General features: G+C 38.6%; 1 protein-coding gene across 3 annotated transcripts; it reads right to left on the reverse strand.

The window, feature by feature from the left end:
* On the reverse strand, positions 1-19,283 carry LOC146460536 (uncharacterized). Of its 3 annotated transcripts, none has more exons than XM_085088136.1 (11): positions 19,218-19,283; positions 17,667-17,738; positions 17,170-17,241; positions 14,082-14,153; positions 11,822-12,830; positions 8,887-8,965; positions 8,564-8,620; positions 8,291-8,350; positions 7,839-7,871; positions 7,470-7,508; positions 1-6,449 (listed from the first exon to the last, which is right to left on the reverse strand). In XM_085088136.1, exons 4-11 carry the CDS (start codon positions 14,147-14,149, stop codon positions 2,650-2,652), a joined length of 5,145 nt encoding a protein of 1,714 aa, XP_084944262.1. In that variant the 5' UTR covers positions 14,150-14,153; positions 17,170-17,241; positions 17,667-17,738; positions 19,218-19,283; the 3' UTR covers positions 1-2,649. The 3 variants fall into 3 exon arrangements, with proteins under 3 accessions (XP_084944262.1, XP_084944261.1, XP_084944260.1); XM_085088135.1 differs by lacking the exon at positions 19,218-19,283 and having other exon boundaries at positions 1-4,809; positions 4,951-6,449; positions 17,667-17,715; XM_085088134.1 differs by lacking the exon at positions 19,218-19,283 and having other exon boundaries at positions 8,564-8,617; positions 17,667-17,715.
* Between the last annotated feature and the right edge of the window lie 351 nt (positions 19,284-19,634).

Here is a 19,634-nt window from a genome sequence, read left to right on the forward strand (position 1 = left end):
TTCTCTCTCGTTTATTTTATTTTAAACAGCGTAGCGTTACATGAAATCATTCATTATTTTATAGTTTACTGAATGCAAGGAACCTTGGTCTCCTACAAAAGATTATAATCACAATCAGTGTATTACAGTCCATATAATAGTTATTACACCTGCCACCTTGCGACTGTCAAATAGACACTGTCAAAGTTAGTGATAAAATAATCTCGTTTACGAAAAAAGCAAATGCGAAATATACTTTCCTAGTTAATTCTAAGATTGGAACAGTTTTTGATAATAAATTAAAATTAAACACGTCGCCGATGCAATAGTCTTTTCTCTCTCATTTAACTTATTGTCTATATATTAATTTGATGATTAACAGCGTTGCCTTATATGAAACCAAGTGCTATATTATATCTTAGTGAATGCATGCAATACATCTTGGTCTTCTACAAAAGATTAATAATCTCAATCGGTATATAACAGTCCATATAAGAGTCTATACCTGCCATCTTATGACTCTCATATAACCAACCGTAAAGGTAAGAGATTATAAGATCCTTTTACGAAAAAAGCAAATGCAAAATATATGTAACTAATTAATTCTAAGAAAGAGATTTTCTGCCGAACTATCAGGATTCAACACGTCATCTATTCCAAAAACTGTGTTTCCCTCTCATTAATTTTATTACCTATAATTAATTTGTGAATAAACAGCGTTGCCTTATATGAAACCATAAACTATTTTATTTTGTAGTGATTACATGTACTGACATATTGGTCCCCTACAAAAGATTATAATCACAATCAGTGTAGTATTACAGTCCACATAAGAGTTATTACTGTCAAATAAACACTGCCAAAGTTAGTGATTATATAATCTCTTTTACGAAAAAAGCCAATGCAAATTAAATTTTTCTAGTTAATTCTTAGCAGAGAGAGACAGTTATTGGTAAGCAATCAGAATTCATTACGTCATTGATTAAATACTCCGTTTCTCTCTCGTTTACTTTATTACCTATAATTAATTTGATGATTAACAGCGTTGCGTTTTATGAAACTAAGTGCTATATTATATCTCATTTGATTGCATGCAATACATCTTGGTCTTCTACAAAAGATTTATAATCTCAATCAGTGTATCATAGTCCATATAAGAGTCTTTACCTGCCATCTTACGACTCTCATATAACCAACCGTAAAGGTAAGAGATTATAAAATCCTTTTACGAAAAGAGCAAATGCAAAATATATGTATCTAGTTAATTCTTAGACAGAGAGAGAGAGAGAGTTGCTGAGCTATAAGAATCAACACGTCTTCTCTTCCAAAAACTGCGTTTGTCTCTCATTTATCTTAAGGATCAACACGTCTTCTATTCTAAAAACTGCGTTTGTGTCTCATTTATTTTATTACTTATCATTAATTTGTAGATTAACAGCGTTGCCTTATATGATACCATTAACTATCTTATCTCGTAGTAATTGCACGTAATACATATCGGTCACCTACAAAAGATTATAATCACCATCACTGTGTTACAGTCGATATAAGAGTTATTATACCTGCCACCTTGCGACTGTCAAATAAACACTGTCAAAGTTAGTGATAATATAATCCCTTTTACGAAAAAAGCAAATGCGAATATTGTTTTTAGTTAGTTCTAGAAAGAGAGAGACAGTTTTTGGCGGTAAGGAATCAGAATTCATTATGTCACCTATAAGATACTTCTTTTCTCTCTCGTTTATTTTATTACCTATAATTAATATGACTATTAACAGCGTTGCCTTTTATGAAACCAAGTGCTATGTTTAGTCTTAGGGATTGCATGGAATACATCTTGGTCTTCTACAAAAGATTCTTTGAGCTCAATCGCGGTGTATCACAGTCCATATAAGAGTCTATACCTGCCATCTTATGACTCTCATATAAGCACCGTCAAAGTGAGAAATTAAAAAATCCTTTTACGAAAAAAGCAAATGCAAAATATATGTAACTAGTTAATTCTAAGAGAGAGAGAGAGAGAGAGAGAGAGTTTCGTGCTGTGCTATTAGGATCAACACGTCTTCTATTCCAAAAACTGCGTTTGTCTCTCATTTTATGTTATTACCTATCATTAATATGTGGATTAAATAACTGCGTTGCCTTATATGAAACCATTGACTATCTTATCTTGTAGTAATTGCACGTAATACATATTGGTCCCCTACAAAAGCTTATAATCACAATCAGTGTGTTACAGTCGATATAAGAGTTATTATACCTGCCACCTTACGACTGTCAAATAAACACTGTCAAAGTTAGTGATTATATATTAATCTCTTTTACGAAAAAGCAAATGCGAAATCTATTTTACTAGTTAATTATAAGAAGAGAGAGACAGTGTTTGGTAAGCGATCAGAATCCATTACGTCACTAATGAAATAGCCCAATTTTTTTCCGTTTATGTTATTGCCTATAATTAATTTGAAGATTAACAGCGTTGCCTTATATGAAACCACGTGCTATATCACATACTACTGATTGCATTCAATATATCTTTGTCTTTTACAAAATATTTATTATAACAATCGGTCGTGATTATATAACCCTTTTTAGAAAAAAAGCAAAAGCCTAAGATATGTTATTATAGTAGTTAAATCTTAGAGAGAGATTTTTTGATTAGCTTAGTAGTTAATTGATGCTGATTCCACCTTTAGCATCTCCTGTTTTCCCCACCTCAGGTTGGGCAGCTTCTGGCGCTTCGTTATCTGCATCTTTCACTTCGGCATTGCCTGGTTTTAATCCTTCAGCTTGTAGTGCTTTCGACGCTTCAGTACGTGTTGCGTTCTCTACTTCAGCATCTGTTTCGTTTTCGGTCTCAATACCTGCTGCCTCAGCTACTCCAGAATCTGATGATTCCACCTCTTCCGTTTCCTCAGCATCTGCTGCTTCTTCACCTTCTGCTTTTGCCTCTGCTACTTTCGCCAGTTCATCTTCCAGCGCTTCGGCTCTTACAGCATTAGGTGCTTTCGCTATTTCAACATCGGTTTCGTTCCCCACTTCAAAAACTGCTCTCTCAACCACTTCAGCGTCTGACGCTTCTACAACGTCAGTATCTTCTGCTTGGTCCACTGACTCCAGCATTTGATATTTCGGTGTTTCTTCATCTTTTTCCTCCGTCTGGTCAGTTCTTGCTGCTTTCACCATCTCAGCTTCCAGCGCTTCCGTCGTATTAGCACCATCTTCTCTCGCCACTAACTCAATAGTTTCCGCCTCAGACACTTTTTTATAAGATGCTTCCACCATATTAGTTTTCATTGCCTCTGTTGTTTCAGCATCTGCTGCTTCAAACATTTCAGTTGCCGCTCCTTTCTTGGTTTCTGCTTCGAAGGCTACAAACTCCTTAGCTTTGGCTACTTTTATAATTTCAGCATCCACTGCTTCTGTATTTTTAAAATCTGTTGTTATCAGCTCGTCAGCAGTTACTGGTCCTGTAGCTTCATCGCCAACTCTCTCCGTTACTTCTTTATCTGCTTCCTTTGTCCCTACGACGTCAGCCTTCTCAGCTTCTGCTTCCTGCACCAAATCAGCTCTAGCTTCCGCTCCACCTTCAGCATCTCTTACCTTTCCAAATTCTGCTTGCGATGCCTCTGTCACCTCGTATTCTGCAGGCACTAACAGCTCATCTTCAAGGTCCTCCACCAATTCATCATCTGTTGCCTCAGACTTCGTAGTACCTGGTTCTTCCGTTCCTGATGCTTTTGACAATTCGTGATCTCCTGCCTCCATAACACCTTTAAATGCTGCTTCTGCACCTCCAGGTTCTTCTTCTTGTCCCACATCAGTTTCAGTTGCTCTAGCTTTCTTAACATCTACATTTTCAACATCTCCAACGTCTTCTGCTCTCGTCACTTTAGCGTCCCCTGTTTTACCCAGATCAGCATCTGCTGTTTCAGCCAATTGATCGTGTCCTGCTACTGCCAATTCTTTTTCTGTTACCTCTTTCAGTCCTTTCGTGAGGTCGGAATGTAATTTTTCCACCACTACGGCATCTGCTGCCTCAACAACTTTATCATCTGCTGGTTTCGCCAATTTCACATGTGCTGCAATCATCATTTCAGATTTTGCTTCTTCCTCCACTTCAGCGTATCCTCTTTCTTCCGGTTGACCAAACAATGCCCTTTCCACTTCAACTTTTACAGCTTCTGAGAACTCAGCCTCCTTTTCTTTCACCACTTCACCTTTTACCGCATTCGCCACATCAAGTTTCGCCTTTTCTCTTCCCACTGCTTCATCCATTTTCCCCATTAAAGCACCTGTTGTTTCTGGTAGCTCAGCATGTGCAGCGGATGCCACCTTTTCGTCTGCCGATGAAAACACTTCAGATTCTGGTGTCTCCGCCGTTCGTGCCCCAACTTCTTCTAATACATCAGCATCTTGTGTCCCCATCACCTGAGCATCCACTCCTTTTGGCACTCCGGCACCCGCTTCACCTGCCAATTCCGCATCTGCCCCCATCACCAAGTTAGTATCTGCTGCCTCTGTCAGTTTAACATGCGTCGTGACCACTGTGGTTTCTTCCAAATCCACCTCTTCTTCTTCTGCTAGTGGTGCAAATTTAGCTTCGGTTGTCTCCTCGTCACAAGAAACTTTATTCACTGTAGCTGCTGCCTCTGTCACCTTATCATGCGTCGTGGCCATTGTGGTTTCCTCCAAATCAACTTCTTCTTCTTCTTCTTCTTCTGCAAGTGGTGCAGATTTGGCTTCTGTTGTCTCCTGATCACAAGAAACTTTATTTATTGAAGCTGCTGCCTCTGTCACCTTCTCATACGTCGTGACCGTTGTGATTTCCTCCAAAACTACTTCTTCTTCTGCCAGTGATGCAAGTTTTACTTCTGGTGTGTCTTCATCACAAGCAACTTTATACACTGTAGCTGCGGCCTCTGTCACCTTCTCAAACGTCGTGACCGTTGTGATTTCCTCCAAATCCACTTCTTCTTCTTCTTGTTCCTCTTCTGCCAGTGGTGCAAGTCTAGCTTCTGGTGTCTCCTCATCACAAGCAACTTTATTCACTGCAGCCGCTGCCTCTGTCACCTTATCATGCGTCGTGACCGTTGTGGTTTCCTCCAAATCCACTTCTTCTTCTTCTTCTTCTTCTTCTTCTTCTTCTTCTTCTTCTTCTTCTTCTTCTTCTTCTTCTTCTTCTTCTTCTTCTTCTTCTTCTCCTTCTTCTTCTTCTGCCAGTGGTGCAAGTCTAGCTTCTGGTGTCTCCTCATCACAAGCAACTTTATTCACTGCAGCTGCTGTCTCTGTCACCTTATCACGAGTCGTGACCATTGTGGTTTCCTCCAAATCCACTTCTTCTTCTTCTGCCAGTGGTGCAAGTTTAGCTTCTGGTGTCTCCTCATCACAAGCAACTTTATTCACCGCAACTGCTGCCTCTGTCACCTTATCATGAGTCGTGACCATTGTGGTTTCCCCCAAATCCACTTCTTCTTCTTCTGCCAGTGGTGCAAGTTTAGTTTCTGGTGTTTCCTCATCACAAGCAACTTTATTCACTGCAACTGCTGCCTCTGTCACCTTATCATGAGTCGTGACCATTGTGGTTTCCTCCAAATCCACTTCTTCTTCTTCTGCCAGTGGTTCAAGTTTAGTTTCTGGTGTTTCCTCATCACAAGCAACTTTATTCACTGCAACTGCTGCCTCTGTCACCTTATCATGAGTCGTGACCATTGTGGTTTCCCCCAAATCCACTTCTTCTTCTTCTGCCAGTGGTGCAAGTTTAGTTTCTGGTGTCTCCTCATCACAAGCAACTTTATTCACTGCAACTGCTGCCTCTGTCACCTTATCATGAGTCGTGACCATTGTGGTTTCCTCCAAATCCACTTCTTCTTCTTCTTCTTCTTCTGCCAGTGGTGCAAGTTTAGGTTCTGGTGTTTCCTCATCACAAGCAACTTTATTCACTGCAACTGCTGCCTCTGTCACCTTATCACGAGTCGTGACCATTGTGGTTTCCTCCAAATCCACTTCTTCTTCTTCTGCCAGTGGTGCAAGTTTAGTTTCTGGTGTCTCCTCATCACAAGCAACTTTATTCACTGCAACTGCTGCCTCTGTCACCTTATCATGAGTCGTGACCATTGTGGTTTCCTCCAAATCCACTTCTTCTTCTTCTGCTAGTGGTGCAAATTTAGCTTCTGGTGTCTCCTCATCACAAGCAACTTTATTCACTGCAACTGCTGCCTCTGTCACCTTATCATGAGTCGTGACCATTGTGGTTTCCTCCAAATCCACTTTTTCTTCTTCTGCCAGTGGTGCAAGTTTAGGTTCTGGTGTTTCCTCATCCCAGGCAACTTTATTTACTGCAGCTGCTCCCTCTGCTACCTTACCATGCGTCGTTACAATTGTGATTTCCTCCAATTCCACTTCTTCTTCTTCTGCTAGTGGTGCAAGTTTAGGTTCTGCTGTCTCCTCATCACAAGCAACTTTATACACTGTAATAAGTTAAAGTTTTTTTTAAACAACTGCCACAGTAATAAAGTAATGCATACTAAACAAAGGTCAATGCCAATCTTTAGCATATGTTTGTTACGTCCTCAGGGCCCATTCTCCGAGCAAGATAAAAACGACGTATCCCAATTTGAAAGTGAGAAGTGATCATCGCAGTGAATTTTTTTTCAGGCTTCCAATTTCCAATTGCATAAATTGGAAAATTCACTGCGATGATCACTTCTCACTTTCATCTATATCCGCAGTTCATATATGAATTATTTCATATACTTTACATCGTATCCCAATTTATAAAACGTCTTGTGGGGCACATTCAGCATTCCATGATACAGAAGAAATTGCCAAAGTGTCCTAAAGGTATAATTGAGCTTATAATTGATATAGTGGACCTCCATCAATTAAAACATTCCCAGATGTCAACACGTGCAGTAGGAAGGTGCTCTAGCTATCTACAGTAAAAGTACGTTTTTTTGTGCCATGCTTTCCTAGCTGAGCCCCACTCTCGCCCTTGGCAAGTCGTTTGAGATACGGATGGGCGGTAGCTTGATAAGAAGAAAGTTAAATTATTTTATCCATGCACATCATTATGGTAAAGTAGGCAGTCGTTAACTCCGGAATGTTGTTCTTGCGTTGTGCACGTAAACTAAGAGTATAGTACTTGCCTTAAACAGGAATGACAAAAATGAACAAAAAGAAATAAATGAGAATTTCAGTGGCATATCCACAGCAGAGTGGCCTTTTATTCAGTGATTTTTGGCTGAGTAATAATTTTTAAATTTTGCATTTTCAATAATTGCTCCCCATCAGTCTCCACACCACTTTTTCTTGGAAAATCGTTTTGTTAGAAAAAAAAAATAAAACAATGCTACATCAAGTTAGTTTACACTAGAGAAACCACAATTGTCGTGTAATTTGTAAGGTTTTAGATCTACTCTCTCAATGGACCGTCTCTTTAGAATAACGGTAATGTTAACGTAATATGTGAGATAAAGTTATTTGCGTACCCTGTACGATTGACACCACTGGCTCCTCCATCTCATAATCTGCATAAGGAAAAGATTATCAATGATCATTTACTACTGTTATCAAATACAAGGTGACTGTTGATCTTAATTTCACCGACTAAACAAGTACAGGAGCATAGTGACTGCTGATTGTTAAATGATTGGTTCTTCCAATAATATCAGTTCAGCTACCAATTCACAGACGTTGATTTTTATAATTTATTCTGCTTATTACTGATCAGTCGATTTGGCTTCATACCTACATGTTATTGTACATTCATGTACCGTACGTCACACTTTCATTGTTTTTGAATCAGGAGGATGTTAAATAATCCTCATAAGAGAGAAGGGAGATCATTTTATATTTACCTGAATCTGATGATGCATCAGCTATCTCTTGATCTGCAATCAACAAAATAGTACAGTTTTTTAGCAAAACGTTTAAATGTTTACAGTTTTTAATTTTTTTTAAAATGGACATCACTGGAAAATATTCTGTTACGTTTTAAGGGACAATTTGGTTTCTTCCCAGTGTTCGATCTACGTGGTAATTGCTTGGCGATCGTAAACAGTGCACAAAAGCAGTGTACAAAAAATAGCCTTGAAGAGACGATATATGTTTGACTGTAATGCTTGGTAACGCAAAGGTAACATGCATCACATCAGCGCCTTCATCATCATTATTGCTCAATGTAAACAACTTTCTGACCACAAAAAATCTTTTGATCAAAGTTCGCTTGCTTTTCTATGATTTGGGTTTAATTGGAATACAGGAAGTGTTACAAAAAGGAAAGAAACAAAACAAATTAAATGTAATGTACCTTGCTCGGCAGGTGGATGAGCCAAAACATGCATCTCTATCATTTCCTGATCTTCTTCATCTATTGAAATATGTACAAGCAGTAATAGGAGTGAAACTGGTTGACTAAAAACGATAAAAATAAATAAAAAAAAACCTACAAATAGGAATGTTAACCTAGCCAAAATTGACCAAGGGAGGTATAACTGATCAATTTTTAGCCAGGCATCAATTGTAAGTATCATCAAAAGTAGTATACTTTTGCAAAGTAATGCCAAAAAAAAAAAAATGTCACCTTCATCACCGTCGTCTTCCTCACTACCCTCTTCTTCTTCTTCGTCGTCTTCTTCTTCTATTGCAAGCAACAAACAAACGTAATTTTAACTTAAGGCACACCTTATACGGGGGAGAAGTTTGTGGCTTAGAGAGCGAATAGAAAACTAAGCACGACAAAGATGCAAATTATAGTTCAATTTCAGTTAAGCCAAGAATTGACAATCTTTATCGCACTTTTTAAAGGACAACACTATAGTGTGTGGAACTTACAATCAAAACAGTTTGTCATTATTTGCTCTATTTCCACTAACTCTCAATACAAGTTAAACGAAAACTTTATACCTTCCTCATCACAGCAGGTGGATATTCCTCGGACATAGTTCCAAAGCTTTCGCAATTTGTTTTCAATGGTTCTTTGTGCCTGGGGTAGAAATCAATTTGTTTCAAATGTCTTTCTTTGTAAACTTCATTTGTTTTGCATCAGATAAAGACCATAATAATGCTACTGTCTTAAGGTAGGTAAAATGTTCACCATCCTAGAGACAGATGGATGGATAGATGGATGGATGGATGGATGGATGGATGGATGCATATGGATGGAGGGATGGATGGGTGGATAGATAGATAGACATAATCTTTTATTTTCATACTGCATTCTATCAAATTAAAATAGACAAACTATTAAAATTTGTTTTACATAAAATCGGTACATCGATATTTTGAATATTAACAAAAACTGAATGGATGGATGTACATCAAAACACAGATGATCAACAACAACAACAATCGACGATGAACGTTTTATAACTATTTATTCTTTCATATTTGTTTCAATTGCCACTTAATGGCTAATAGAATAAATTGCCTTTGAATTTTTCCGCTCCATTAAAGGTAAGTCACTTCGTATAGGTAATCACATGAATTCAAGTGCAACTTGGGATAAACCAGCACGAGTAAATTTTTCAAAGGCTTACCAAATTGCGCGTGCCCGTAGGCCGAGTGCAATTTGTAGTCTTTTACGAGTGATGATTTATCCCAAATTACACGAGACAAATCGTGTGATTAATTGTTAATAATATACATGCAAAAATTTGACTCTGTTTTCCTCTTATCGAGTTTATATCATATCATGGCTTACTGGTCCAGCCTACATCAACGTTATTGGTTGAAAAATGACAACCTTGATTGACATGCTAGCACTTGTGGAGACACACAGACCAAAAAGAAGAGGAAAGTGGTGTGACAAGCCGTCAAAACAAGTTTAATTAAATAAGTCAACTCGTTAAATGTTTGTTGTCGATTCTAATTGGGGCGAAATCGATCAATATTTTCAAAAAGTGAAGATTTTCGAAATACGAATCTGCTAGAAATACTGTCCTCGAGAAGCGGTGAGGCTGGTCGTGGCTTTCAGGAGCTGCTGTGTTTCCCATGTGTGACTTGACATTGGTGGAAATGATTTTTTTTTATGAAACACTGACGCTAATCATTCTGGCCAGACATTTAAACGCGATAAAGCTGCTTCCACATGGAGGGTCTGGCCTGGTCAGATTAAAAATATTGCCGGAGCTGCTGGTGCTACTATTAACCGAAGTGAAGTTGTTTCTTCGAGCTAACTGGCTGTTGATGTTTTAAGCTGATGGTGAGCGAGAGCTGTCGCTGTTCTCTTTCAACTCCTTCTTCATAGTCATCCAGTGACTTCTAGTTTCTGTGGTCCGTTACCGCTACCTCGCTCCAGGCCTGCTGTTTCCTGGCTCTGTGGGTGGAAAAGGTCCTCCAAGAACCTTCCAGGGTCATTCCTTCTATGACGGACCTCATCATGTCGTCGATCGTGTTCACTCCGTTCGGCTTCCGAGGACGGATTTAGCACACAAGACAGAAAACTGGACTGGTTGTCCTTATTTCGGGAAGACGACGCCACAGAGACTCTGAAAGTTGCAACGAGGCATCCGTCATCTCCAGTTGCAAACATTTTTGAAAGGAAGCTTCTGGCCTTTGAGAAAAGTCCGGACTGGTGTGTTTTTTTCGGGTTCTTGATGAATTTGACGTTCTCTGTATTGTTTTCATAAGGATAAACCTTTAACCGTCATACTGCGGTGTTCCTGTCGACCTCGGAGACCGAGATATTGGGTCAGAAGCTATCAAACTGTGTGGACAAGGACTTAGAGAGTTCCCTTTCCTAGCTTCTTTTTTTCCCACAGCTCTTTTTCCTCGCTTGTTGTCAGACTTCTCGCCTTGTTCAGCCGCTTGCCTTTGTCTTGTTGGCGCAGTAAGCAGGCTTTTCCCTCAAGAACTTGCCTAGAGCTTTTAAACTCTCTCGCGCGAAGAGAGTATTTGTACTCTTTAATTTCTCTGTTACATATTGGTCAGTAGCAGTAACCATTACACGAAGGTTATCACGCTCGTTATTTTGTCCGTATTTCTCACCAACTGTTGCGTAAAACTCCTCCAGAATTTTGTTCAGGGCCTCTGGTTCGTACTTTTCAATACTTTCATGATAGCCATTTTGAGAAGCCCAATACTTCCAAACTTTGAGCTGGTTATCTGTGCTTTGTTGTGTGTTTTTGTTCTTAGCATTCTCGTTTAAGCTCTGAATTAAAACGTTGCCACTTTCTCTTAACCTGTCCGCCATTTTGTTTTGTTGCGCTTTGGTGACTTTCCTGTCAATCAATTTAATTTAAACTTTCTGTACTGATTGGGATTAATTGAGGTGTTCTCAGTCAATAAGTGTACTGATTTTTTTGCATGTATATTATTTCCGGGAATAACCGCATGATGAAATTAACGATCGAGTCGTATATCCCTCTCGAATGCAGAAAAGTCTACATCATCGAAACAAGAAGACCTGTGCAGGAGACAATCAAGGAGAACAACGGGGATATACGACTCGGCCAAAACCCACTACATCATGAGCGCAAATATGATTTGAATTTGTTATTAAAATTTGTGTTGCTATATCGTGGAAACCTTATTGCCCACAAGAGAAATTTTACATAGATATTGTAATATACGACGAAATCTGAGTAAGGTGCAATATTTCTAAACTATCTAATATACTAAAAGATCAAGAACTAGTACTACTACTACTACTACTATTATTATTATTATTATTATTATTATTATTATTATTATTGTTATTGTTATTGTTATTGATATTGTTATTGTTATTGTTATTGTTATTATTATTATTATTATTGTTATTATTATTATTATTATTATTATTATTTTTATTATTATTATTATTATTATTATTATTATTATTATTATTATTATTATATACCTTTGGAGTTGAGAAGGTGTAGAGGTATGGATTTATTGCCGAGTTGATAGGGAGCGCGAAAACAGCAATCCAAACAGCGATATCCCCTATTGGACTGAACGAGTCATCTATCGCTGATCTCATTCCAAGTGCTATAATGGGCGCCCAGCAGGCAACGTCTGTCATGACAATAAACACAATCCGTTTGGCCAGTGATGTCTCCCTCTGAGTATCGGCGGTCTGTGCTCTATGTGCTCTCTCTCTTCTTGTCCCTTGATGGGTGAGGCGCCATTTGGAGGACCAGGTCTTAAAAAATATCATGGCGTATGCAATGATAATAAAGACCACAAAAACCAGGTTTAGACCTACAAATATGCCAGCTGAATATTCCCAACCCGATATGAATTCAGGGGTGAGCTGAATTGGCAAACAAACTACCGATTTACCGTAAAAATAAATGCCGGACTCTGGATCATAGAAATATCGGATGCCGCATGCAGGAAGGAAAGCAATCACAGCACCAACAGCCCAGATCAGAAAGCAAAATCCATGGGTCTTCTTTCGAGTCAGCACCTTAAATCTGCGTGGATATACAATGTGTTTTACCCTGTCCAGTGAAAGGAGTGACAGAATCATGATGGAAACCTCACTAGACAACACCGAAATTCCTCCTACTATTTGGCAAGGCAAACCAGTTCGCCACTCGAAATCATGCAAATAGTAGTCACCGGACCAAACCGCATCCATTATCCCAATGGTTAAAAGGTAAATGCCCATCAGACCATCAGCCGCCGCCACGTGCATCAGCATGATTGATTGAACGACGTTCTTATCCTTAACGCGTGTTCGCCAAACGATGACGAGGAAAGCACCAATTGTGGATACAATTCCAAGAATCCAAATGCACTTTTTGGGACCAGGGTTTCGAAACATGCTGTCACAGTTGGCGAAGTTGTCGTTGTGTACATAGTCGCAAGCAGCGTCTTCCTTGAATTCTACATGGCAGCACATGATGTTGGAATCCATAGTTCTAAAGAGCAGATAATAACAGTGATAATAATAGAAGTGAGAAAAATAATAATATAATAATGATGCATATGATGATGATAAAATAAATTGAGTTATTTTTTATTTATGTCTGTAAGTCAAGCCTTAAAGCTAACACTGTTGACCTGATCACTCCAGCGTGATAAAAATATCATACAGCTTCTATAAAATCCACATTTTAATTATATACACGGTACACAAGAAGCACGTTTTACTATTGAAATGGAAGACGGCCTCTATTTATTGCTTTCCTAGAACCACAATACGGGCAATTTTTGTGCTTTCAACTCTCTTTGTGGTTCACAATACTGGTGAGCATATGAAATTCATCAGGATAGGTTGGCTCGTCCGAGACAATCAGGCTCAGGAGTATTGTAACGTTGGTCCTTCCTGTACAGAATTCAGCTGAGAAAGGTAACTATGTACTTCGTGTATAAGTTTTCATCTCGATATTGTTTGGTAGCCGGAAAGACAAAAACACAAATTAAAGTGTAAATCAAAACATAAAGCTTTCAATGTATACTCGATGTTGTAAATAATGGCATTCAGAGGGTGTAAGAAGGATACTGTTTTCTGCGAAAACAAGAAGAAGAGACTTGGGGCGTCGCATACCAATTTTTGAGCTTCGTCCCCAACGGTAAGCGTGGTCAGACCAAGCGCTTTTTTTAAACCTCCGTCTGGGAAAGGCGGATTCCATCCGTCTATGACTCCCACATTGTCGAAGCCGTGTATAATTTAAAATTAGTACACAGCAATGCTTTGAGCTGTTTCTTTCGATGCAACAGCATTTTCTGAAGATATAGGGATTACATTATTTTGGATCCATCATCTGGAACGTGTTGATTATTACAAACTCGCACAATTGACACAAGATTAATAATATTAATAAAACATTTTGCTGACCCCGTAATGATGTAAGACGTGGGGGTACCCCCATGAGTTTTTTTTACAAACACGTGACGTTAAGCCAAGTATTTTCGATGTCTTTGAAAAATGTTTGATTCAAACGTTGACAAACGAGGACATTTATCAACGAATTTGGGTTTTACAATATGTTTGCCATTTTTATAACCGCTTCATAAACTATCGGTTATCGTTCTTTCCAAAATACTTCCAGGGAATTGTTTTAAATAACGCTTACTTTTACTTCTCGCATATACGTGGTATCACAACTCCTTGTCCCTTCCCCTCAGATATCTTACTATAATACTCAAGAGTAAAAACATTTTCTTACATCCTTGTTATGTTTTTCATCTCAGCGAAAAAACCCTCAGGGAGAACGTACATCAAGTTGAAATGCATGTACCTGCAATTGGAGTGGGAAAAAGCGATGTGTTGAAATACTCAAACTGAAAACATTATGTTCCATGTTTTCTTTAATGTAAACTAATTTCGATTTTGAAACGGCAATACCGCATTTTTTTTATGTCATTTCACCATAAGGTAAAGAGAACGCGCAAAATACAAGACCGTAATACACAGTAGACTGTAGTGACCTGGTTTGACCGGGTTACAACAGAGCAAAAACGGGCAACGACATTTCACTGGCTCTCTGTGTTGTTTATATATTCGCATACACCATATACTAATAGACAGATAGATGGACAGATAATTCTGGGTGCATTTCAACACTCTTACCAGATCAGAAAAGAGAAACCAGATATAACAAAATCTTTTCGTACGCGCAGATATTTTGCTCATTGCTCGTATTCTTCCTCGTCCCTTAATTCGGGGCTCGGTAAAATTTTCCACAACTAGCAAAATATCCGCGTGTATTATATGTAAAACCATCGAATAGGATGTATACATTGAAGGCTGGTTAGGAGAAAATATGCGACTCCGCCCAATACGGAATATGTTTTCTCCCAGGGCCGTCAATGTAATGCGGTATTGCACGCCGTCTCAAAATTGCAATTAGTTTTGTATCGCGATTCATCCACTATTAGGGACAAATAAAACTGAAAAGAAATCATTTCGCGGTAGGTCAAAATGTATATTCTTGCCACCTGCGAACGTATCCATGGTAACATTTTTCATGCTCAACAATTTTGTTCCGCGATATTTGAGATTTGGCGGCAATTTCGTAATTTTTCGTGTCAAAAATCAATAAATTGAAACAGAAAAAAACGTGGATTTTCCATATGGTCACATATCGTTTTCTGTGGTGGTGAATTGGGCGAAATAGCATATTTTCATATCTGCGGTACTATTTTTCAAGGAGTTGTTAGAACATCGATGCTGAAACCGAAACAGGAGAGTCGCTGAATAAAGATAGCGAGCCGAAAACTAACGCAACTGAGCCCAAACTGAACCTAGGAAAAAAGCAAGTAGTATTGTAATCTTAGACGACGGGGAGATTGAAGAGCTCCAGATAAAGTAGGTCGCGAAGAACACTGTCAAAGGAACTGAGAGTGCTGTTCTTCGCCTTCAAGCGTAGTACAACGATCGATATGGCGAGAGACAGGAGTTCACAAGCATCAACAAAACAAACGCTTCCGACCTACTGAAGTACTTCTTTCTAGAAAAACACAAAAGGAAATGTTTGAACCGGGAAGGTGCTCTACAGCTGTCTACAACAGTACGGCCACAACTGAAAACACGACTAGCGCCGAGCGCCGGTAGCTGTTCTCCAATCTTTTCAACTGTTTTACTTTGAACTGTTGCCAGATTAACATTATTTAACCAAATGGTAAGTGACTTTCCATTTCATGACAAAGTTAAAGTGGCATTGCCTCTGTTAATGGGAAAAGGATTTTAGGGCAAAAAATTGGAGGGATGTAGCTGTGCCAGAAAGCGTTCAGTCGTGTTTTGAACTTTTCATACATTTGTCTGTATAGCGAACCAGCCGTGAACTGCTACTAAAAATAGTTTGCGGGAAAAAAGACAGGGAAATGCATGGAAAGTTCAAAACACAACTGGACCCGTTCTGGCACAGCTACATCCCTCCAATTTTTTTTTCTCAAAATCCTTTTCTTAATGCCAAAAGTTTCCAATTCATGAATTTTTTAGAAGCAATGTTTTATGAAAATTATTTGACATCGGATTTCCAAACAAACACTGTTATTTCAAGCGTGTTTGCCTACTCGTCAAAATGGCGTCGAAAACCGTGATAAGGCCTATTAAATCAATTTTTTTCTGAGAGTTTGGAGAGCCATTTGAATATAGCGACGCCAGTCATAGTCAGTTTGACCAGTCACAGGCTAGTATTTTGACAGAATATTTCGAGTTTGATGCGTACGTGAGGAACCCAGCTCAGTGTCGATCAGTGTCGCAATGCGTAAGACAGAACTATAGGGATTCAACAAACGCATCTTTTAACCATGTCTACACCCTTGAAGGAAGGGGTGGGGGGGGGGGGGGGATCATTCCCACGGAAACTTTGAACCTGGATACCTTAATTTCTCAAATTTGCGGAAACGCCATGAAACTTAATGATTTAGGATCCTAAACACCGAACTACCGGCCATTTTCAAAGATTGCATCTTCTTCAGCTTCAGTTAGCTCTCTTGTAGCATTTGGACGGCTTTCTTTTCTTTGGCGAACCAGGTTCTTTCGTTTGGTAGACTGCAAGCAGTCCCTTAATTTCTGGTCAGTCGTGATGGTGTGCTCATAGCGCAGCGAGACTTTTTTTTGCGCTCGGCTATTTCGCGCGACCTCTCGACTATCCAGAAAGGGACTGCTTGCAGTCTATTCGTTTGGCAGCAAGAACCTCTCTGGACTTGGAAGACTCGTTATCCTTAAGAATGTTGATCAGACTTCCTTTTTCATGCAAGTGGCGTTGAAAACTTCGCTGGAAGCCGCTTAATGTAAACGTTTCGTACTCGGTGCCATCTTGTTTACGAACGGAGATAAAAATTTGGACAAAAGAAGGTCGAGCTCATTGGTAGGTATGTTTTCAATTGCTCCGGACTCTTTTAGTGACTCACATGCGTTTAGTCGCTCTTAGTCTTTTATTGAATGATTTCGGATTTCTGCGCTTTCAAAATCTTCTCAATTTCGACTTTATCTTTGCTCCTAGCTTCCTCGGTTGGCACTCAACGTTTCCTCATTTGCTTTACCTGCCTCCGCGTTCATGGTTACTGGTTCTTCCATTTAGTATTATTAACAGGAAAGAGCCATTTTTTTCTTATTTTGTTTGTTACTTTTTGAGGACAAATGTTACAATAAGGTCGGTCTAGATGCCGGTCTAGACGGGAAAATCTAGACCGCCGTCAATATCGATTTTAGCCAATCAAGTTCTTGAATTTGATCGTTTCTAGTCCTTTTGAGACACGATCATTTTATAAATGATTAATATTTCTGGGTGTGGATCATGAACTTACAAAAATCGCAGTCTGGTTGTATCTTTGAAGGTTGCCTTGGTGACGTTTCGTATATTATTGCCTGATACGTCACTGTAAAGAAAAAAAAACATTGTAGTCTGATTGTCTATTGTTCAAGTACAGCTGGAAGGTGACACATCTTATGGACGATACTTTTCAGTATGCTCAGTGTTTACTGCCACCGCCACATACAATATTTTTGAAGTGAAAATTTACAAGAGTATAAGTTAGTACGCCAGAAACCTGTTGGACTTCTTAGGCTATAGTAAAGAAGAGAAATAAGAAAACCTCAAAACTTAATTAATCAATTAATTAAATTTATTTGTTTTTGAAGGTTATTGGGGCAGTAAAATGAGTGAAAATCAGTGTAATTGAAGTGTGGTTGAGAGAACTAATGGATAAAAGATAATCTTTACTGCGTACAACTTTCGGGTTCTGTTTTCGTTATTAACGCAGTTACGATGTTTATTGATATTTTAACAGTTTTTTGTACTTACAAAGAAAGCAGGTTTGTTAGGCCATCAAAAATTCCTTCGGGTAGTTCGTCAATTTCATTTTCCAACAGATACCTTCCACAATCATACACAAAAAAGTTTTAATGAATCGACCAACATCACTAAAGGCGACCATTTTATTTTATATGTCTTTCAACGTTTTGGTTTAAGTTTAGCCTAGATAACTAACAACTTGTCATCGCCTTGAATTTTCCTTCAGGTCAAACAATCGCTTAGTAGGGCAGCCTATATAACAAACATATAATAACCTACTCGTGATATTACGGGAGGGTGAAATGATTATATTTTTTATGTATGTTTTAGAGATCGTAATACAACCAAGAAACCCCCTTTCTTTTCTAATCTCTTATGATAAGTAGTCAGCAAAAGCAATATTTTTTTTGTTGCGAACACGATTCCCTTCAACCTTACTCCTCCCATTTTTCCCGGCTGCTTATGGAAAACTGGGTATAGATTAATGATTTCGAATAATATTTGTTTGCAGACAAAACTAATCTCACAACTAAATATTAACGCTTTTCAAACCGATATGGCCTGGATTTTGAAAGTTTTAAATATGCATGTTGTTGACACCTTTTCACATCAATTAATTTATTAATCTATTAATCTATAAATCAATCCTTCCCAGGTGAAGGTGTGGGAGGGGGGTGAAGGATAATGTGCCTTGAGTGATTTGATAGTCGGGCTTCGCAGTAATTGTGTAATTCTCCTTGATATCCTAAAAAATATTACCCTTCCTACATGTCCTATGGTCAATTAAAGTTAATAGCCGACGTTTCGGCGTCATCGTGCCACCATGTTGGTTACACCCGCGTTCACCTCCTATTTGTAAACACTACTTGAGCGAACATAACTCGAAAGTGCCTCCTTGTCTTTCAGAACAATTTCACGTGCTACCTAAATGTTCGAGCAAATTTGATTGCCTGATTAAGGAGATACTTTTCATAAGGAAACTTAAACCATCCCTAAACGTGCAAACAGACTCGATGTGCGCAAAGGTATTCACTTGAAGAACTTGTGATCCATTGTTATTATGCTAATTTGTAGAGACTGTAGAGTATAGAAATCAAATCTTCGCATTAAATTATCCTCTTTGCCTTGAGAATGGTGTCACGATGACGCCAAAACGTCGGCTATTAACTTTAATTTTCGCTTCCTATGGTAACGGTAATATTTCCATACACTCTTAATGCAGTTCTATGGATTTTAATTCCTTTTTGGATACTTTTAGTAGTGGAAAATAAGACATTTGAAAATTGAAGATTTGATTGAAAATCAAAACCAAACTATCACGTTAGATGAAGTCAACAGTTCTCTTTTTGCACCTTAGAGACAAGTTTCATTGTAATGTCTTTCTTTTTCCAGAGATTATGCCGGGATAAGAAGAATGGCCCCTAGCTCCCAGCCCCACCCACTCCCCACTAGCACAAAATTCAACCCATAGGAGTTAAAGTAGCCCGATAGCCTAGTCTAGAATGTCAGTTAACTCTCCAAAGGCTTAATCCAAATTTAAGCTTTCTTAGATCTACTTACAGATCGTATAAATCCGTTAAGCCTTTAAATTGATCGCGATGGAGATTCGTTATCTTGTTCTTCTCCAATTTCCTGGCAGATCATAAAAAAAGTAAACATATTTGAAGAAGGCCATGTAGATCAACATTTCAAATTAAAACTCGCCCAAAGGGTTGAGGCGCAAATAAACCCTTCACTAATCTTATTTGTCCAGTATCAAACTAGTTACCTTATACTAAATTGAGCCAAACTTCACACTGACCAAATAGTTTTTTTTTTGTATATATTTTCCCTGCTAAGTACAGCACATAAAACTAGTGGCTTCTCTTTTTCGCTCACTTTGGATAACTACTTAAACTCAAGATAATATTTGCTATGCACCTCCTAGTCTCGTTGATCGTAGTATTACGCAAACGTTTTTTCGCCGATTTGTCAGTA

Source organism: Pavona decussata, unplaced genomic scaffold, assembly GCF_977016875.1.
Source record: "Pavona decussata unplaced genomic scaffold, jaPavDecu1.1 SCAFFOLD_211, whole genome shotgun sequence".
NCBI classification, from domain to species: domain Eukaryota; kingdom Metazoa; phylum Cnidaria; class Anthozoa; order Scleractinia; family Agariciidae; genus Pavona; species Pavona decussata.